The sequence below is a fragment of the Delphinapterus leucas genome, chromosome 11 (genome assembly GCF_059928025.1).
Source record: "Delphinapterus leucas isolate spDelLeu-1000000601 "Yukka" chromosome 11, BTC_Dleu_Yukka2, whole genome shotgun sequence".
Lineage (NCBI taxonomy): Eukaryota > Metazoa > Chordata > Mammalia > Artiodactyla > Monodontidae > Delphinapterus > Delphinapterus leucas.
The window spans coordinates 82,535,440-82,555,734 of record NC_143139.1 but is presented as its reverse complement, the minus strand read 5'-3'; the positions used below and the strand labels follow the sequence as shown (position 1 = coordinate 82,555,734).

The 20,295-nt window shown below is 38.3% G+C and overlaps 1 protein-coding gene across 1 annotated transcript; it reads right to left on the bottom strand.

Annotated features, from left to right (window-relative positions):
• Positions 1-219: 219 nt before the first annotated feature.
• On the bottom strand, positions 220-11,538 carry SPIC (Spi-C transcription factor). The gene is made up of 5 exons (XM_022599976.2): positions 11,471-11,538; positions 10,793-10,886; positions 9,018-9,130; positions 7,412-7,520; positions 220-2,532 (listed from the first exon to the last, which is right to left on the bottom strand). Exons 1-5 carry the CDS (start codon positions 11,471-11,473, stop codon positions 2,105-2,107), a joined length of 747 nt encoding a protein of 248 aa, XP_022455684.1. The 5' UTR covers positions 11,474-11,538; the 3' UTR covers positions 220-2,104.
• Between the last annotated feature and the right edge of the window lie 8,757 nt (positions 11,539-20,295).

Sequence of the window (20,295 nt, the reverse complement as noted above, 5' to 3'; positions counted from 1 at the left end):
CGAACAGGGGCTATACTTCGTTGAGGTGCATGGGCTCCTCCTTGCGGTGGCTTCTGTGGTTGCGGAGCATGGGCTCTAGGTGCACAGGCTTCAGTAGTTTTGGCTCGCAAGCTCAGTAGTTGCAGCACAGGGGCTTAGTTGCTCCGCGGCATGTGGGATCTTCCTGGACCAGGTCTTGAACCTGTGTCCCCTGCATTGGCAGGTGGATTCTTAACCACTACACCACTCAGCAAAGTCCCAGTGCTGAAAATCTAATAGGGCAAGCTCCAAGGAGCTCTTGACCTGCTGGCCAGGCCCTCTTGGTCTGGACTGAAGATGACCCATATAGTCCATGAAGCTCTCTTGTTTCATGGTAATACAGATGGCATATGCATAAACCTGCCAAGCAGCAAGTAAGAGACAAAGGGTTTCTTCCCAGGGTTTCTTATGGAATGTTGAGGATAAACCATAGCTTCCAAGAAAGACTGCCTAAATCCTGGCTCCTCTCTAGGGTTTATTATTTGCTACCCTCCATCTTTTATCAAAGTCTTTCTTTTCTTTTTTTTTTTGCCTCCAACTGTTCCAATCTGGTTTAGCTGGGCTAGTTCAAGGAAGGAAGAGATCATGGCCCAAGTTTGGGCCAGAGAAGTAACAGTGCAAGAGCACCTCCCTGTGGCTGAGTGGCAGGAGAGCAAGAAACTTTAGCTCCTGGATCTACCCAAAGCAAGAGAGAAATGCAAGCAAATGATTTGTGGGAAGTGTAACTTTGGAGTTTATAAGTGGCATTTTCCCTAGACCATCGTGTCTTTAGCACCGCAGGGTTACAGACCATGAGGTCTGAAGTGCAGAAAAAAGATAGGTTCAGAATAGCCACTAAAGTATTTACTTTTTAATTTTTATGTATTTATTTTATAGAAATACAGTTGATTTACAATATCAGTTTCAGACGTACAATATTATATTAGTTTTAGGTGTACTACATAGTGATTCAATATTTTTCTAGATTATGCTCTATTCAAAGCTATTATAAAATATTGGCTATATTCCCTGTGCTGTACATTACATCCTTGTTATCTTATTTATTTTATACAGTAGTCTGTACCTTTTAAAACTCCACCCCTATCTTGCCCCCTCCCTCCTTCCTTCCCGCCACTGATAACTAATTTGTTCTCTATATCTTTAAGTCTGTTTCTATTTTGTTATATTCGTTTCAATTTCTAGATTCCACATATAAATGATAACATACAGTATTTGTCTTTCTCTCCCTGACTTATTTCACTAAGCATAATACCCTCCAGGTCCATCCATGTTGTTGCAAATGACAAAATTTCACTCTTTTTTTATGGCTGTGTAGTACTCAATTGTGTATATATACCACGTCTTCTTTATCCATTCATCTGTTGGTGGACACTTAGGTTGCCTTCCATATCTTGGCTATTATAAAAAATGCCGCTATGGGAGTTCCCTGGTAGTCTAGTGGTTAGGGTTCTGTACTTTCACTGCAGAGGCCTGGGTTCAATCCCTGGTCGGGGAACTGAGATCCCACAAGCTGTGCGGTGTGGCCAAAAAAAATGCAGCTGTGAACACTGGGGTGCATGTATCTTTTCAAATTAGTGTTTTCATTTTCTTTGGATGTATACCCAGGAGTGGAATTGCTGGATCATATGGTAGTTCTAGTTTTAGTCACTGAAATTTTTAAAGCCATGAATGTAATTTAGCAGGAACACTATCACAGGCAATCATTTTTTGTTTTGTTGCTAAAGCTGTTGGATACATGTTAGAATGATTTTTTTTTGTCTGAGTGTATGACAGGAAAATAATGTTTAAATCAATATGTAAATCAAAGCATCTCCACTAGCATTATTAATCTAGAAGGAAGTATTACATAGACAATAGTAAAAGGAAGGACATTTAGTCTATATTTTCAAATGGGACTTGATCATTTAAAGTTGTTCACTGGCAAAATTTTTCACCAAGTTAGTATAGATTATATGCTACTTCATAAAAGATAGCAATAACGAAGTTTGGGTTTTTTGTTTTGTTTTTCAGTATCTGTCTTCAGAGAAAAATCCTAAAACTTGTAGGGATTTCTGATGCCAGAAAATTTTGATATATAAGAGTATATTTAGCAATCAGGGTGACTTAGATCATGGTAAGTGGCATATGTATAATTATAATTTGCATTCCAGTTATTTAAACTGAGATATCCTTGATCAGGTTGAACACACTGTGAGTAGAAGATCTCTTCTTCCAAGAAATAAGATGGAGACAGTCTTTGGAGAATGGCCTCACTGAATTGGTAAGTTAACTTTCTCCGGATTTTGATGACTTCCCCAGTCCTTCCATAATTCCTCAGTGCTCTGGCCATTTTCTGGTAAGTCATGGTCTTCCGATTGCCTTTTCTTTTCCCCCAAAGTTGGGCAAGTTTTTCTTTGTTTTTTGATACAAACTGAAAGATGCCTTTGGTTTGATCTATCCATTGAATACAAGATGCCATCTCGGGATTACACAGGGATTCATGAAGGTATTCAAACAGTCGGAGCTTCTTCCTGCCTAAAATATAGGAAAACAATGTCATACTTCACCATGGCTCTACACAAGGAACATCCTCGGGAAGTGTTTGTTGAGTGACTACAGAATTCAAAGTTGCATTGGGACTGGTTTTCTTCCTACTCACCCCTTAGAATGCATTTATGGTATCATTTTATGGGACTTGAAAATCAAGGGTCTATTTGGCCTACTGCAGTTTCAACTGAACCTTTCTTTGTTAGGGAAGTTGTCCAAAATTTTGTACCATCCTTCACTGGAGAAGGGAAGCATGGCACCTCTCTACTTGAGTCTCCCTTTTGTCATGTGGTCTTTTGTCACAGTTAAATCTTGACTTCTAATTTTATGTTGTATGTTAAACTGTCTACAGAACAACAAGACTGAGCAAAATGGACTGCAAAGTTTAGTGGTTTTAAAGAGAAGTCTCAAAAGCCATTTCCAAAAGACAACTCATTTGAAGGGGCTTTATTCAAATAAGTTAAGTCAAATGAGGTAAGGAAGGTGAATGTATTTTGCAAAATGTAAAACAGTGTGCAAATACAAATGAAATCAGTAACAGACATGTAAAAATGCTAACTCCGGTTCTGCATAACTACTTGAAAAAATAAAGAAGAGAAAAAAACAAGAGCCGAAATGCCAAAATACCTTCATGACATTTTGACATTATTAGTGAGCAATGACAGTGGGCATTGTGGTATTTTTTCATTGCAGTGAAATAAAATGGTACTGCCAGAGTTTTTAATCTCTTTTAGGAGCATAGCCCTTTATATTTCAGAATAACTAAAAAGGAAACTTTGGGAAGATTTGTTGCTATGGTTTTTGCTTGTTTGGTGGATTGGAGAACAAAGGTGACAACCGGTTTTGTGACTTCTGAATTGGCCTGTAAATACCATGTCCCACCAGATCTGTCAGTAGCTAAAAGCTCCACAGCCAAATTCCATTTTCCCCTTGAGAAAGTAGAATAGTGGATTCTCAAACTGCTTTAAACAGTCTCTGGGGTGTAATACTCATGCATCTGTCATCATTCATCCAAAAACCTCAAAGGCTTTTACAAAGATTATCTTTTGCATTATATTATCTTGAGTTTATGAATTGAGAAATGAAAGGGACTTACCAAAAAATACATCATGAATTAAAGTCACAGCCTTAAAGAAGTTCTCTGGCTCTCACCCAGTGGTCAAATCAATTATAATGGATTCTCATCTTTAAAAGTTTGTTTTTCAATTTTGAAAGAAATGTTTAAATTTTTACTTTTTGAAACTAAAGGTATTTATATGATAAAAAATTCAAACAGAAGCACAAACGGAAAGTAAAAACTCCAATCTATCCTACATATTTCTAGAAAATAATTTGTTTTGCCTATATAAACATATGCATATCCTTTAAAAATTAAAAATGGTATCACAGTATTTTGTACTTTTTCCAGTGTATAATATATCTTAAATAAAATCATAGAACAATATAGAGATTAGCTATAGATAGAGGAAATACTAAACTGTTGACAAAGGTTACTTGTGGGGCATAGCATGGGAAGGAAGAACATTTTTTCACTTATTCTTTACATACTTCTGAATCAGTTGAATTCTTAATAATAAGCATTATTACTTTTGAATTATGGGATTAAAAAGGATTAAAACAAAAACCAAAATGTATTTAGAGCTCTTTCTGTTTCAATACTTAAAGTATTCCTTTTTCTCTTTAATAACTATATATGTTCTATTTTTATGCATGTACTATTTTTCTCTCAATAATGAATTCCCGAATTATTTTGAAATTTCATTGTTTTAAATGTATCACTATTTCAGGTGGAAGACTAAGCTCTATAAACAGAAAATGGTAAATGATACATTCCCTAATGGCAAAGATCCACAGCCGAAAACATCAGTGAAAAGATACAGGCGCCACACCCTGGACTTAGTAACTAGTTGGTTTGTTTGTTTAAAGAAAAAATAGGTGACAGAGGTAGAAGTGTTATTGGCCTCATATTGAATTACTACCATTATTTAATATTCAATAGTAATATTCAGTAGATTTACTTATGTGATTTTATACATTATTCCTTGCTGGATTAGAATATTACTGCATAGTTAGACTTTTACAATTCTAGGATACAGTATACTGTTTTATAAGAACAAAACTAGTTATCTCAAAAAATATTCATTTAAAATAATTTTAAGTATGGACAGCTACATGTAAAAGAATGAAATTAGAAGATTTTCCCACACATTTACAAAAATAAACTCAAAATGGACTAAAGACCTAAATGTAAGACCAGAAACCATAAAACTCCTAGAAGGAAACAAAGCACTAGGCAGAACCTCTTTGACAAAAATTGTAGCAATATTTTTTTTGATCTGTCTCCTAAGGCAAAGGAAACAAGAGCAAAAATAAACAGATGGGACCTAATTAAACTTAAAAGCTTTTGCACAGCAAAGGAAACCATCAACAAGACAAGAGGGCAACCTACTGAATGGGAGAAAATATTTGCAAATGATATAACCAATAAATGGTTAAAATCAAAAATATGTAAATAGCTCGTGCAACTCAATATCAAAAAACAAACAACCCAATTAAAAAATTGTCAGAAGACCTGAATAGACATTTTCCCAAAGACGTACAGATGACCAACAGGCACATGCAAATCTGTGCGATGTTTATGCTCAACATCGCTGAAGATTCAGAAATGGAAATCAAAACCACAATGAGATATCACCTCACACCTGTCGGAATGGCTATAATTTAAAAAAAAATCACAAATAACAAATGTTGGCAAGGATGTGGAGAAAAAGGAGCCCTTGTACACTGTTGATAGGAATATAAATTGATAGAGCCACTGTGGAAAACAGTGGGGAGATTCCTCAAAAAACTAAAAATAGAGCTACCAGGGATCTCCCTGGCGGTCCACTGGTTAAGACTCCGCGTTTCCAAGGCAGGGGGCTCGGGTTCAATCCCTTGTTGGGGAGCTAAGATCCCACGTGCCGCATGGCACGGCCAAAAAAACCAAAAAAGAACTACCCTATGACCCAGCAATTGCACTCTTGGGTATATATCCAAAGAAAATGAAAACACTAATTTGAAAAGTTACATGCTTTCCAATGTTCATAGCAGCATTATTTATAAGAGCCAAGATATGGATGCAACCTAAGTGTCCATAAACAGATGAATGGATAAAGAAGATGTATATATACATACAATGGAATATTATCCATTAAAAAAAGAATAAAATCTTGCCACTTACAACAAAGTGGATGGGCCTAGAAGGTATTATGCTAAGTGAAATAAGTCAGACAGAGAAAGACAAATACTGTATGTTATCTCTTATATGTGGAATCTAAAAAATAAACAAAAAAAATTTAAAAATTAACAAGTGAATGTAACAGAATAGAAACAGACTCACACATATAGAGAACAAACTAGACGTTACCAGTGGGGAGAGGGAAGGAGGGAGGAGCAAGATTGGGGTACAAACTACTATGTATAAAAGAAATAAGTTACAAGGATATACTATGCAGCACAGGAAATATAGCCAATATTTTATAACAAAAATGCAGTACAAGCTATAAAAATTTTGAATCACTATGTTATAAACCTGGAACTAATAATATAAATCAACTATACCTCAATTAAAAAATAAAATAAAAATTTAAAAAAATAATAATTTTAAGTAGCTATGATAAGGTATCATTTTTAAAATTACACTATAAAATTGGGATGCATCTTATATGTCTTTGTATATCGGAGGTAATTTACTATCACAAACAACATTGCAAGGAACATCCTAATACATATATATGCACACACATGCATCTAAGGTATTTTGGGAAATATCCATAGTGCCAGACTATGAGCCTAATGCTTTACGTGGATGTCCTCACTTAATTTTTATAGCAATCTTACAATGTCTGTACAATTATTATTATTTGTTTGGTTGTTTTTGAATAAGGAGACTGTGGTACAGAAGGTTAAGTAAGTGATCTGGCCAGGCTCACATAATCAACCCAGTGAGTGAGTTATATAGTCACTAAGAGTCAAAAGATATGAACATTTAAAATTTTGGTAGGTATTGCTAAATTGCCTTGGTAAAAATTTATACTCTCTTTAATAATGCACGTGAATGTGTGTGGCCCACATCTTAGCCAACAGAGGCTATTATCCTACTTTAACACTTTTGCCTACCTGTTAGATGAGATCATCTTCATTTATGAAATCAGGATTTCAAATTTATGAAATTAAGTTGTTATGGAACTTGGAAAACTTAATAGAGATGATTAAGTTTGTGGAGAACTTAATAGAGATGATTTCTATCCTGAGGGCTTCACAGTTGAAATAAGATTGCTAAAATAATTTACGGAAAAGTTCCCCCTTCTATACCTAAAATTTATATACCTTATTCCTTTTTTATTGAAGTATAGTTGAGGTACAATATTATATAAGTTACAGGTTTACAATATAATGATTCACAATTTTTAAAGGTTATATGCCATTTAAAGCTATTCTAAAATAATGGCTATATTCTCTGTGTTGTAGAATATAGCCTTGTAGCTTATTTTATACAGAATACCTCTTAATCCCCTACTCCTATACTGCCCCTCCCCGCAATGGTAATCACTAGTTTGTTCTCCATATCTTACACCTTATTCTTGAATACAGATTTATTTGACTGAAGTGACACTTTGCACCTTTACAACATCTCTATGAAGCTATAGGAAAGCTCACCCAAGATAAACAGCTTGGAGTAGTTTGTCTGTCAGAGTTAAATTACTCTCAACTGTGAGAAGAGAATATTTTGCAAATCAATTCCAAACTCAGATATGAAATTCCCTTAAAGCTGCTTTGATGAAGATTTGACTCTTTTACCTATGCAAGGAGTAATGGATCCACATACCTTTTCCTCCCTTTTGCTGGAGAAGAGTAGGTTGCACCAGCTGGTTTTCAGGGATGTTCTGCAGAGACTGATGAACATTTCCTTCAAAATAGAGGTCCGCAGCACTGTTCTATATAAATAATGTATCAGGATGTTAAGTGGGACTTCCCGTGTGGCCCCACTTTTGATTGGTGGCCAAAGTCAAAAGCTGAGGGCAAAAAGAGTGTTCAGCATCTCTCGAATTCTGGAAATCACTACCTTCAACTGCTGTCTCCCAGGGCAGAGCTAGCATCAAACACATATATGGAGAGGGCCAAGGGACAGAGGGTAATCTGAGGCTTTGTGAGTTCTGTATCTTCCCCTCCTTATGAGAAAGGAGAGTGGGTTGCTTCCCTCTTTTCCCCTAAAAATGCCCAGCAAGAAAGATCCAAAAGAATCATTGGTAGAAACTGAGGTGCCAGCAAAAAGGGAAGAGGGGCTTCCATTCCTGAACTGGATGCCCATCTGGCAAGAGAAGATAAGAGGAGAAAGATGGCAGCTGAGGGAGGACAGAGGTAAGAGAGGCAGGAAGAAGCAGGCTGAGTTCCTACCATTACATATGGCAAGGAAATGTGGGCCTCCATGGGTTAACTAGACATGGTGGTGGAAGGGGGTGGACTTGAGCCCTCCCTATACAGGAGGGCTGCCCAGCAGGTAAGGAGTCCCCACCACAAGAGGCTGTGCAGTGTATGCTGGGGATGGAAGCTGAAGTGGAAATAGGGTAGCCAGATCTAGCAAATAAAAATATTAGGCATCCTATATTTTACCTGGCAACCCTAAGGGGAGGTGAGAGAGGTTAAAGCAAAACCAAAACTCCCTTTTTAAAGAAATGTCTTGTTGGAGACGCCCGAACAGTATAATTTACAGGGACAGAAAAAGGACATTTGACATACTATGGTTGAAGGTAATAACTGAAAAAAAACCTTTTTTAATATTTATACTCTACCACATTAAGACTGCTTGATAAAAGGGACACATCAAGGAAACAATGCAGGTAATTCCCTGGCAGTCAAGTGGTTAGAACTCGGTGCGTCCACTGCAGGGGGCATGGGTTCCATCCCTGGTCAGGGAACTAAGATCCCACATGCCGCAACATGGCCAAAATAAATAAATAGATAAATAAAAATAAGAAGAAGAAGAAAGAAAGAAAGTAAACAATGTAAAAGAACACATGGAAGGAGAGGTAGATGGTGGGGACACTCCCGTTTGCAGAAGGCTACTAAAATAGAAATGAATTGGTCCAATACACATAGCTAGCTCTGAGCTTGGGAGGGGAAATAGAGCAGGTTAATACAAGATTGTGGGTAAAGCCAGTGGAGGGAACGTTTTAGGAGATCCGTAACTTTCCTGCAGCTTTTCGGATGGACTGAGGAGAAGTGTTGATGTGAGAACCCTAAAATACCTCCTCTATAGAAATCATTGAAACCCATCTGAAGTCAGATGAAGAACAATGATAAAGCGCAGTTTCCTTCTTGACAGCATTGATGGTACCCCACACTGACCGTCAAATTCACCAAGGGGAAGGCTGGGACAAATAGGAAATTTGCCTGTTACTGAGGGATGCTGGTCCCCTGGTAAAAGTACTCACTATTACTGTTCTCCAATTGTAGACCGGTTCCTCTGTGGGCAGCACACCATAGCTGTTGGAATTTCCTCTGACATGAGAACAGTGGTTGATGAAAGCCAGGTAATTTCTGTAATCTATTTAAAAACAGAGAAAGAAACTGACAAAGTCAAAGTTTATATTTGTGTGTGTGTGTGTGTGATGCTTATACATGTTTATATGCTTATATATGTGATTGCTCTTGGCATTTTTATATTGAGATGTTAAATTTATTTAGGATAAAGAACATAGGCAGATCTGTCTCCTAATGCAAAAGAAATAAAAGCAAAAATAAACAAATGGGACCTAATTAAACTTAAAAGCTTTTGCACAGCAAAGGAAACCATTGACAAAACAAAGACAACCTACACAATGGGAGAAAATATTTGTAAATGATGTGACTCACAAGGGGTTAATATCCAAAATATATAAAGAGCTCATACAACTCAATATCAAAAAAAAATAAACAACCCAATCAAAAAATGGGCAGAAGACCTGAATAGACATTTCTCCAAAGAAGACATACAGATGGCTAATAAGCACATGAAAAGATTCTCAACATTACTAATTATTAGAGAAATGCAAATCAAAACAACAATGAGAAATATCCTCACACAGGTCAAAATGGCCTGGATGTGGAGAAAGGGAACCCTTGTATGCTATTAGTGGGAATGTAAATCGGTGCAGCCACTATGGAAAACAGTATGAAGGGTCCTCAAAAACACAACTACCATATGATTCAGCAATTCCACTCCTGGATATATTCAATATACCTGAAGAAAATGAAAACGAATTCAAAAAGATACATGCATCCCAATGTTCATAGTAGCACTATTTACAGTAGCCAAGACATGGAAGCAACCCGAGTGCCCAATCAACAGACAAATGGATAAAGAGGATGTGGTGTATATATACACAATGGAATATTACTCAGCTATATAAAAAAAAAAGAAATTCTGCAATTTGTGGCAACATGGATGTACTGAGAGAATGTTATGCTTAGCAAAATAAGTCAGACAAAGACAAGTGCTGTATGATATCACTTATATGTGGAATCTAAAAAATAATACGAACAGAAACAGACTCTCAGATATAGATAACAAACTTGGGGGCGCTTCCCTGGTGGTGCAGTGGTTGAGAGTCCGCCTGCCGATGCCGGGGACACGTGTTCGTGCCCCAGTCCGGGAAGATCCCACATGCCGCAGAGCGGCTGGGCCTGTGAGCCATGGTCACTGAGCCTGGGCGTCCGGAGCCTGTGCTCCGCGATGGGAGAGGCCACAGCGGTGAGAGGCCCGCGTACCGCAAACAAACAAACAAACAAAAAAAGAGTCTGCCTGCCAACGGGTTCGAGCCCTGGTCTGGGAAGATCCCACATGCCGCAGAGCAACTAAGCCTGTGTGCCACAATTACTGAGCCTGTGCTCTAGAGCCCGTGAGCCACAACTAATGAGCCTGTGTGCCGCAACTTCTGAAGCCCGCGTGCCTAGAGCCCGTGCTCCACAAGAAGAGAAGCTACCGCAATGAGAAGCCTGTGCACCACAACCAAGAGTAGCCCCTGCTCGACGCAATTAGAGAAAGCCCATGCGCAGCAACAAAGACCCAAGGCAGCCAAAAATATAAATAAATAAAATAAATAAATTTAAACAAAACAAAACCAAACTTGGGGCTACAAAAGGGGAGAGGAAAGCACAGAGAGGGACAATTTAGCAGTGTGGGATAAACAAATACAAACTACCAGCAGAAGGGGACTGACATCTTTACCTGTGGAGTACTGAAGATCACCAGTTGAATGTTGCCTCAGTACTTCAAAAGCATCTTCAAATGCTTGACCCAGCTTGTCTTGTTCAACACAAGCCTGTTAGAACAATTGCAGAACTCTGGAGTTAGGAAATTACCAGTAGAACTTAATTTTCCTGATATAAAGGAGGGTTTCTCAACCACAGCACTATTGACATTTTAGATTGACGAAGACTCTGTTGCAGAGGGGTTGCCCTGTGCATTGCAGGGTGCTAAACGGCATCCCTGGTCTCTACCCACTAGATGCCAGTAGCACTCCCACAGTTGTGACAAACAAAAAAAGTTGTGACATAGCCAAATATACCCTGGGGAACAACATCAACCCTGGCTGAGATCCATTGCTCTGTAACATAGTATTTAGAGAGCAACCTCATTCTATAGTACAGTATTCAACATTTTATAAATTTTTAGCAAGGAGTTATATAGCAGGAGACTGACTTGGAAAAAGGGATCAGGGAAATATCTTTAATCAAACAGAATCTGAATCATTATTTAAAAATGAAATGCTCTTAATTTCAAAAGCATGCCTCCAAGACCTAAAATTGAACTGTTTTGCAAACCATTTCATACCCTTATTAATCTAGCCCATATATTTTATTTTCAAAATGGAGGAAGAGTAAAGATTTTTATATGCCAACTTACCATGCTTCATTAATAAATTGACAATTCTGAAAAAGATTAATATTTAAAAAACAAAATTAAATAGTGTTTCTATTTAATTTGCCTCTGAATTAAAAGACTTTACTTATTTTCTGAATATACCTTATATAAACCAAAAGTGCCGTCTGAATTCTCTTTGATGAGTACAAATTTTCTCTCTACAGAAATTTCCTACAAAAATTTATTTTTGCTTTTCTGTCATGACAAAACTTTTTTTTTATTAATTAATTAATTAATTTATTTATTTTGGCTGCATTGGGTCTTTGCTGCTGTGCGTGGGCTTTCTCTAGTTGCAGAGAATGGGGGCTACTCTTCGTTGTGGTGCACGGGCTTCTCATTGCGATGGCTTTTCTTGTTGCAGAGCATGGGCTCTAGGAGCACAGGCTTCGGTAGTTGTGGCTCGTGGGCTCTAGAGAGCAGGCTCAGTAGTTGTGGCGTCATGTGCTTAGTTGCTCCGCAGCATGTGGGATCTTCCTGGACCAGGGCTCGGACCCATGTCCCCTGCATTGGCAGGCGGATTCTTAACCACTGTGCCACCAGGGATGTCCTACAAAACTTCTTAAATGTTAAATAGCTACCTATGTATAAATGAATCACTACTAACACAACATTGTAAATTAACTATACTTCAATAAAAAGAGATTAAAAAATAAATAAAATAGCTAGAGTTAATTACACAAACTATATTGATATGAAAATATAGAAATAATTTGAGTATGTTTAAGTATTTTAAAATTCTTTTAAATATTAAAGTATTAAAAAGTTCTGGAAATCAAAATCTTTTTTACCTTAGCATGGCTCTCCATTTATAACAGTGATTTTTTTTTTTTTTTAAGTTTCTGGTGTCATATGGACTTCTGAGAATCTGATGAAAGACATGCTTTTTCTCTCATGAAATTTGAATTTACATTACAAACAAAATGCACTCTATGAAAACTGTCCGTGGACTTTCTAAAATCCTAGGTTAAGAACTCTGGTCTATAATTTTACATTATCTACATTCTTATCTCTGTAAGTAATGTAGATTTTGTTTTAAATAAACAATTATCATACTGACCCACATTAAATGTTTTCAAACTTTATGTTCTATAGAACTACACAAAACAAACAAATCCACAGAACAAGAAAGAGCAGGTGGTGGGTCCACATTGCTTATCCTTTCATTTAGCACATGAAGCAACTCTGTTTATACAAGTTTTTAGCATTTATCCTGCAAACACAATGAGCCTTACTCTTTAATATTTAACACTGCATAATATGATTAGATGATATAATCTAATGCTATTATTATACATATCCATAATGTAGCGATACAATATGTCAAACATCGAAATTCTGTTCTGCTCTTTGAAATCACTATGTCATTTAAAAGAGAATATGAGAAGAAAAAACATAAAAAAAGGTAACTATGGGAGGTGATGACTGTGTTAACTAATTTTACTGTGGTAATCCTTTCTCAGTGTATATGTATGTCAAATCATCATGTTGTACACCTCAGACTTACACAATGATATATGTCAATTATATCTCAAGAAAGCTGAAAAAAAATACAGCTTCTCCATGTGGGAGATGTTGAAGAATTTAGCAAAAACTTTAAAAAAAAAGAAGAAAATCCATAAATCACATTTTGGGCTATAGTCCCTAATGAATATTATCAGTACATATGTTTTTAAAAGGCCATGTCAATAACTTTCAATTAATTATGCCTCAGCTCATAAGCACCGAAGCAAATACATACTCAGGTGAGTGTTGTACTTTGAATTAAATACTTAAATGAGACTACTCCCTTTGACTAAAATACCCCACAAAACTATCATGACTCTTAAAAGTAGCAAACCCAAAGGGAAGAAAAAAGCTTGAAAACATTATTGATCACTTCAATTGCTTAATATTTCTAGTATTGGAACAGGCAGTCAATGAGAAACACTCATTAGGCCAGAGAAGAAAATTAACACTTATTACAAAGAATTTTGAAAAGCATAAACTAAACACTTACCAGGAAGACACTTCAGCCCTTTACCAAGTTGTTTCATTAATATCAGAAATAAGACAGAACTGTCAAGAGCTCACTGGCAGAGTTTCATTAAGTAGCTGTTTTTAAGGAAGTGCTACAAAAGGGGATTTTTTTTAAAAGATACAGTGCCTTCATTATTTCTATTTCATGATATGGCCAGTGGACACCAGAGGCTGTTATTTTGAAGAGGCACAGAATATTTGTATCCTATGGGCCAAAAGCATTAGAACAAATCCCATGAAACCCGCCTGCCACCGAGCATAATTTGTGGCTCCTCCGGCCTACACAGCCCCACTGGGCACCTCTGACCTGTACAACCCTTGTCAACCTTTCTTTTTCTATTACTCCTATTATTTCTCCCCTGATTCTGGAGCCTACGTTGCTTTTCTTGACTGAACTATTAACAGCCTTCACTCTGGTCTCTTTCCTCTCAAACCACTTTACTTCTAATGTCGTTCACTGATCGCCCTACTTAGAGATCTTAAAGGCGCAGACCCTTGCCCTGGTATTCGAGGCTCCTGATTCCAGCCTTAATCTTACTTACCACCATGCATTTAAGAGGAGGAAATGAATCCATGCTATGGTCTTCACTTCTTACCTGGATCCAGTAACAACTCCAAAACAGGAGAAGCTTCTGGGTAGTGATCTGATTGGACATGCTTGAAGCTGCTGCATTTATAGACCAGGTCCAGTTCTCTTATTTAGCTTGAAGGTTTATTTGGGATGGTTTTTGGTGGCTCTGATGGAAATTATTGGGGACTTCCTCCACCTATAATGCTTCCTTCCCAGCCCATCCATCTGCCCATTTACCTATTTTATCTTACCTGTCCATCAGAGGCCAATCTAACATTTAGGTATAGTCCAGGTGGAAATAACTTTCCTCTCTGAAGCACAGGTAGGCAACACCCTTAAGTAACTGTAACCTTCTGTCATTTTAATAGATGTCACATTTAGCCAGGGGGAAAACCACCTAAGAATTTTTTGTAAATGTTATGGGTGGGGAGAGAGATTTTCTGTTTTGCATAGTTGGAATCTGAGCTCACCTTTGATATGGGACTATTGTTCTACACCAATTACTTTTTTGACCGAGTTTTATTATGCAAATGTAAACACACATCCCCTCTTCTGAAATGTAGATGTTTAAGTAAAAAGTGTATAAAACCAAATCGCTAATGTTGATGAGTTTTTAATCTGTACCATCGCCAGTCTACGCCCTGCCAGTCTACGCCCTTTTCGTGCCACTTTATTTTGTTTGGTTCATTTAGTCAACAAATATATATAAATGAGCTCTTTGCCGGACACTGTCCTGAGTCCAGGGACCACAGCCCTGAACAAGTTCTGGTGAGGAAAAATGATTTTTTTTTTTAAAGCAAACTAGAAAAGTGTTATTAACAATAAGTACTGAGAAAACAGTAAGAGAACGGTCATAGTAAGTGTATACAGTCATGGTGAATGGTCACAAAAATTCTAAGGGAGTGTGGGTGAGCTGATATCCAAGGATAAGAAAGAGTGAGCAAAAGAAAAGCAGAAATGCAGCGAAGCACCTCTAGTCAGAAGAAACAACAGACGCCAAGAGCCTTAGGTGGAAATGAGTTTGGTTTATTCAAGGCACAAACAAGAAAGCCAGTGCAGCAAAATGAGTGTGGGGTCCAAGAGGCAAAGTTAGAGAGGGAGGAGGAAGGATCCAGATCAATCCACACATCAAGCCAAAAAATAATATAAAACTTTTTCAAAAGAATATAAACATCACATATGATAGTAGTTACCTCCTTAGCTCCATTTCACAGATGAAGAATCTAAACCGAGGATCAAAGACATTTCATGATTTTTTTTCTAAGGTCCAATTGCTAGTGAGAAATGGGCTGGGCTGGGTCCAGATTTAGGCCCAAATGACTTCATGCACACGCTCTCAACCACGTTGGAGCCCTATGTCCGCAGATTATGTTCCATTGGACTAGGGTTCTTAGTCCCGACGGCAGACTTCATAGCACCCGGCAGATTCTCATAGTAGTACAGGCTTGTTATGTATTTGAAATCAATGGAAAAAAGTCAATTTTCTAAGCCAACATTTTCCCCAACAGGTGTCTCCAAAGTTTTATTCTGCAAGATATAAATAAATGGACCCTGAAAAAGAGTTGAGCAAAACCAATGAGCACATGATGTTTTGGGGGCACAATTCTATATTACAGATGAAAAATAAAAATGCAGTTTTGAGTCCTTTGTAAAGATAAAGTAGAAAATGCTTTCAGCAACTTAAAAAAGAAATGATACACTGTCCTTTTAGCATTCTAGAGAGTAAGGCTCCTATTCCTTGAGAACCTGATGAAAGCTATGATGAGCTCTTTCTCCAGGAAAATGCCATCAGCACATTTTCAGGCAAACTCTCTCAGTCAGGCCAATAGAGCCCAGTTTAGGAACTCCTACTGTATTGTAAATATTTTCAAAGCCTTCTTATCTAAGGACTGCTTCTTGAGACACTTGTACCCAATACACACACAAAGCATCTTTTTAGGGGTGGCCATTAGTGTTTCTGTTCACTCTAGAAATGAGCTGAGTAACAAGAGCTCTACAGAGAGGATCCCTGATCAACAGATTCTTTTTTGCAGAAGTTCATTGTCCTCAGTGGCAACTGATATTATTTTAGAAAATTGTAAGCAACAGATGTGGTGGAGTCGAAATCCTATGGTGCCAAGCTTCAGGTGGAAAATTGCTTTTTCTGAGAATAGAGAACTTCAGAACCCAAGAAAAGGGAGACTAAACTCAAGCTCTTATCTTTCTTTGCAGTTTCTATGTAAATAATTCGATTCCTTAGGGGACTTAAGAAGTGGGTCTTAATCTTAGTAAGACCTCTGAAAACCTAATAAACAAATAATTTTGCAAGACTGGGAACAAGGTGCTAGAAAACTTGTTATGTCTCAGTAGAATTCATAGAACCGTAGGTTATGAGACAAATAGCTAATCCTCACCCTCATTTTAATAATAACTTCCACTAGATTACTCTTTGAAATTTATTGAGACTTGTTTTGTGGCCCAATATAGGGCCTATCTTGTTCCATTTGCACTTGAAAGAATATGTGTTTTATAGTTATTATATGTAGTGCTGGATAAATGTCAATTCGATCAAGTTGGTTGATAATGTTATTCAAATCATCCATATCCTTACTGATTTTTTTCTTTGCATTTTTTTTTTTTTTTTTTGTGGTACGCGGGCCTCTCACTGTTGTGGCCTCTCTTGTTGTGGAGCACAGGCTCCGGACGTGCAGGCTCAGCGGCCATGGCTCACGGACCTAGCCGCTCCGCTGCATGTGGGATCTTCCCGGACCAGGGCACGAACACGTGTCCCCTGCATTGGCAGGCGGACTCTAAACCACTGCGCCACCAGGGAAGCCCTTCTCTGCATTTTCTATCAGTTACAAAGATTACAGAGATTACAAAGAGGAATGTCAAGCTATAGTTGTGGATTTGTCTATTTCTCCCTTTAATTCTGTCAATTTTTGATTTCATGTATTTTGAAGCTCTATTATTAAATGCAGACTCATTTAGAACTGTTATGTGTTCCTGATGAATTGAGCCTTTTATCATTATAAAATCTCTCTCTCTTTTTTGCAATCCTTCCTGGTAGTCCTTGAAGTCTACTTTGATAGTAACCACACGAGCTTTCTTATCCTTTTCACTTTCAACATGTTCTCTTTATCTGTCTTTATATTTAAAGTATGTCTCTTTAAAGCAGCATAGAGTTGGGTGCTGCTTTTTACCTAGTTTGATGATCTCTGCCTTTTTAGTGTTCAGTCCAATTTAGTAATTACTGTATAGTTAGGATTAAATCTACCATCTTGCTATTTGTTTTCTATTTGTTCTGTTTATTTTTTGTTCCTTTGTTCTTCCTTCCCTGCTTTCTTTTGGATTAAATAAGTATTTTATTATTTCATTATATTTCCTTCATTAGCTCTTTATAATGTCATGGTAAAATAACGGTATGACATACCTCTGTAATTTATCTTTAGTGGTTACAATATGCATTCTTCATTTATCAAGTCTACCACTATTATACCACGTCATGTATAAGAAACTGTTATACCACTTCATAACGTAAGAAACTTACCACAGTATAATTCCATTTACTTCCCCTCCTATCCTTTGTGCTACTCCTGTCACATATTTACTTCTACATAGGCCAGCATAATAGATTATTTAACCCTCACAATAATGCCCTGGGTTCCAACTGTGGCTCCATAGCACCTATCTGTGTAAACTTGGACAAGTTATTTAACCTCCCAGTTTCCTCTATAAAGTGTAGATAATGATTTTACTTACCACATAGAGTTATTGTGAAAATCTGAGTGAATTCATATCATGTACTTTGGACAGTCCAAGCATTTAATAAATGTTGAACGAACGTTAGGTCCTGCTTTATAATTATCGCCGTATTGCAGATGAAGTAACAAAGCCTCAAGGGAAGTTAAATGACTTAAGATCACACAGTGAGTGATAGAAATGAAGGCCTTCAAACCAGTTCTACCTGACTCCAACCAAAGCCTTTTAACCATTCAACCAGAATTTGCTTCCTTATCTATGGAGTAAGACTGAGAACAAGCATGAGAACAAGAATTCGCTAATGGCCTTATGTCAAAGGGCTCTTGAGAGGTTTTACTGAGATAGCATAGGAACAGAGTAGTAAACACACCCGATGGTAGCTATTAATCACAAAACTGCTCCTATTTACCACACCTGGGACCCTCACCACACCTGGGACCTGCAGCCACCTGGCAAGTGGCAGAGCCAGGACTCAAACCCAGGTCTTTCCTGCCATGTCTGGTGCCTCTTCCCAACAACCAGGCTGTGTAAAAATTCTCCATAACAACATGGTAAATCAACTATACTCCAATAAAAATTTTTTTCAATAAAACTTTTTTAAAAATTAAAAAAAAAATAGGCAAAGGCAAGAAAACGAATTCTCCATAGGCTCTAGTATTTACTGTAATTACTGTAATAGCTCCCACCACTGCTCACACCAATGGAGGAAACTCCTCTGACACAGGACTGGTAAAAAAAAGCCACCCAGCTCCACAGAGAGGCGGGGAGCCAGCAGATTTACTCTCCTGGTTTCTGTGGAGGTGCTGAAGGAGTGCTGGTTTGTTAGTCCTGTGTTCAGAGCCATGACAGAGCCTGTGCAAGGGCTGTCTCTAGTCCTAAAACAGCTCAGTTCTGACAACCTACTGGTGTACCTGGCTGCATTCTAGGCAGGCAGAGGTGAGCTAACCCACTGTGAAATTTGTATACATCTTTATCTGGAACCCCAAGAGCAAGAATGCCTCTCCACTTCAGCCCTTCCAGCCTCAGAAGCTTCTGAACCTAAACCATTCACTGGCCTGGGAAAGGCAAGAGGAATGTCTCTTCCCTCTTACTGGGGTCATCATGCATATTTTCACTTTCTAGTTCACTAAGAAGACAGGCTTGCAAGTGATTCTGCTTCATCTCCAGGCCCTTTTGGCTAGGATTTTTTTTTTTCCTAGCGATTTGTGAGTGGCAATTCCCTATGTTCTAACAAAATCGGTTAGCAGGGCAGATATCTTTCATTATGGAGAAGCGGCATCCCATTCCTACAGAAGTTAACTGGGTAGGGAACTGATAGGGACGGGGTGGGGAGGGGATTCTCTGAGCTCAGAATAGTTTGGGAAACTGACACATTAATGGGATCCCAAGTTACAGCTGTGTGCCTATAACAGCCTAGACATTTCTGGTTCCGGTTACTCATCATCATGATATTTACAGCTTCTCTGTATTTAACTTTTATCAGATAACTACAATTAGCAATGAAAATACTCATTAAAAGAGAAATCTGTAAAGTGCCTTTGGTGCGGTTAGAAAAGAGAGAAACCTTTCAAAGACTTTCTTCAAGGGGTTCTCAGTACTGTCTTGCTCCAGTTTTTTACAACTTTCCTATAATCTTCATTATAACCACCACGATCATATAACCTTATACTTTCATAAGATTCTGTCATTTCCAGCATTATCTCTGCTATAGTACCTTGCCAGCTTTGGGGGGCAGGTGGAGGGAGCAATTCTTACATGTCTTTTGCTTTCCCAAAGCAGGTGGTAAAACACTATAACACAACATAGGGCTTCAGTGGAGGTTGGATGGGTGAATGAGTACATTGTATCACTGAACTCTCACAACAGCCCATAAGGCTGGCAGGGCAGGTGTTATTCCCATTTTGCCGGTGAGGAAACTGATGCCCAGGGAGATCGGGGGTCACTCAGTGAGTGAGTAGTGAGTGTTAGGTTTAGAATTGGGATCTCCTTGTTCTCAATTCAGCTTTTCAGATATCGTCTCTGGGGAACATTGGCAGATACCAACTAACTTTTTTTTTTTTTTGTGGTACGCGGGTCTCTCACTGTTGTGGCCTCTCCCGCTGCGGAGCACAGACTCCGGACGCGCAGGCTCAGCGGCCATGGCTCACGGGTCCAGCCGCTCCGCGGCATGTGGGATCTTCCCGGACCGGGGCACGAGCCCGCGTCCCCTGCATCGGCAGGCGGACTCTCAACCACTGTGCCACCAGGGAAGCCCCCAACTAACTTTTAATTCACACTTTAAAAAAATTTTTTGGCCACGCCGTTTGGCATGTGGGATCTTAGTTCTCCAACCGAGGATTGAACCCCCGCCCCCTGCATTGGAAGTGAGGAGTCCTGTAATCACGGGACGGCCAGGGGGGTCCCCACCAACTGACTTTTAAGTTTGTATTTTCTTAGGAAGCTAATATGCCAAGCGGAGGACAAATACAAGTTTAAATAG

Excerpts from the sequence above, each read along its gene's own strand:
- SPIC (XM_022599976.2), bottom strand. Across the intron at positions 9,131-10,792 it reads TGATCTTCAGTACTCCACAG|ATTACAGAAATTACCTGGCT; the intron begins GTAAAGATGTCA and ends GTTTTTAAATAG. Across the intron at positions 7,521-9,017 it reads ACAATTGGAGAACAGTAATA|AACAGTGCTGCGGACCTCTA; the intron begins GTGAGTACTTTT and ends TTATTTATATAG.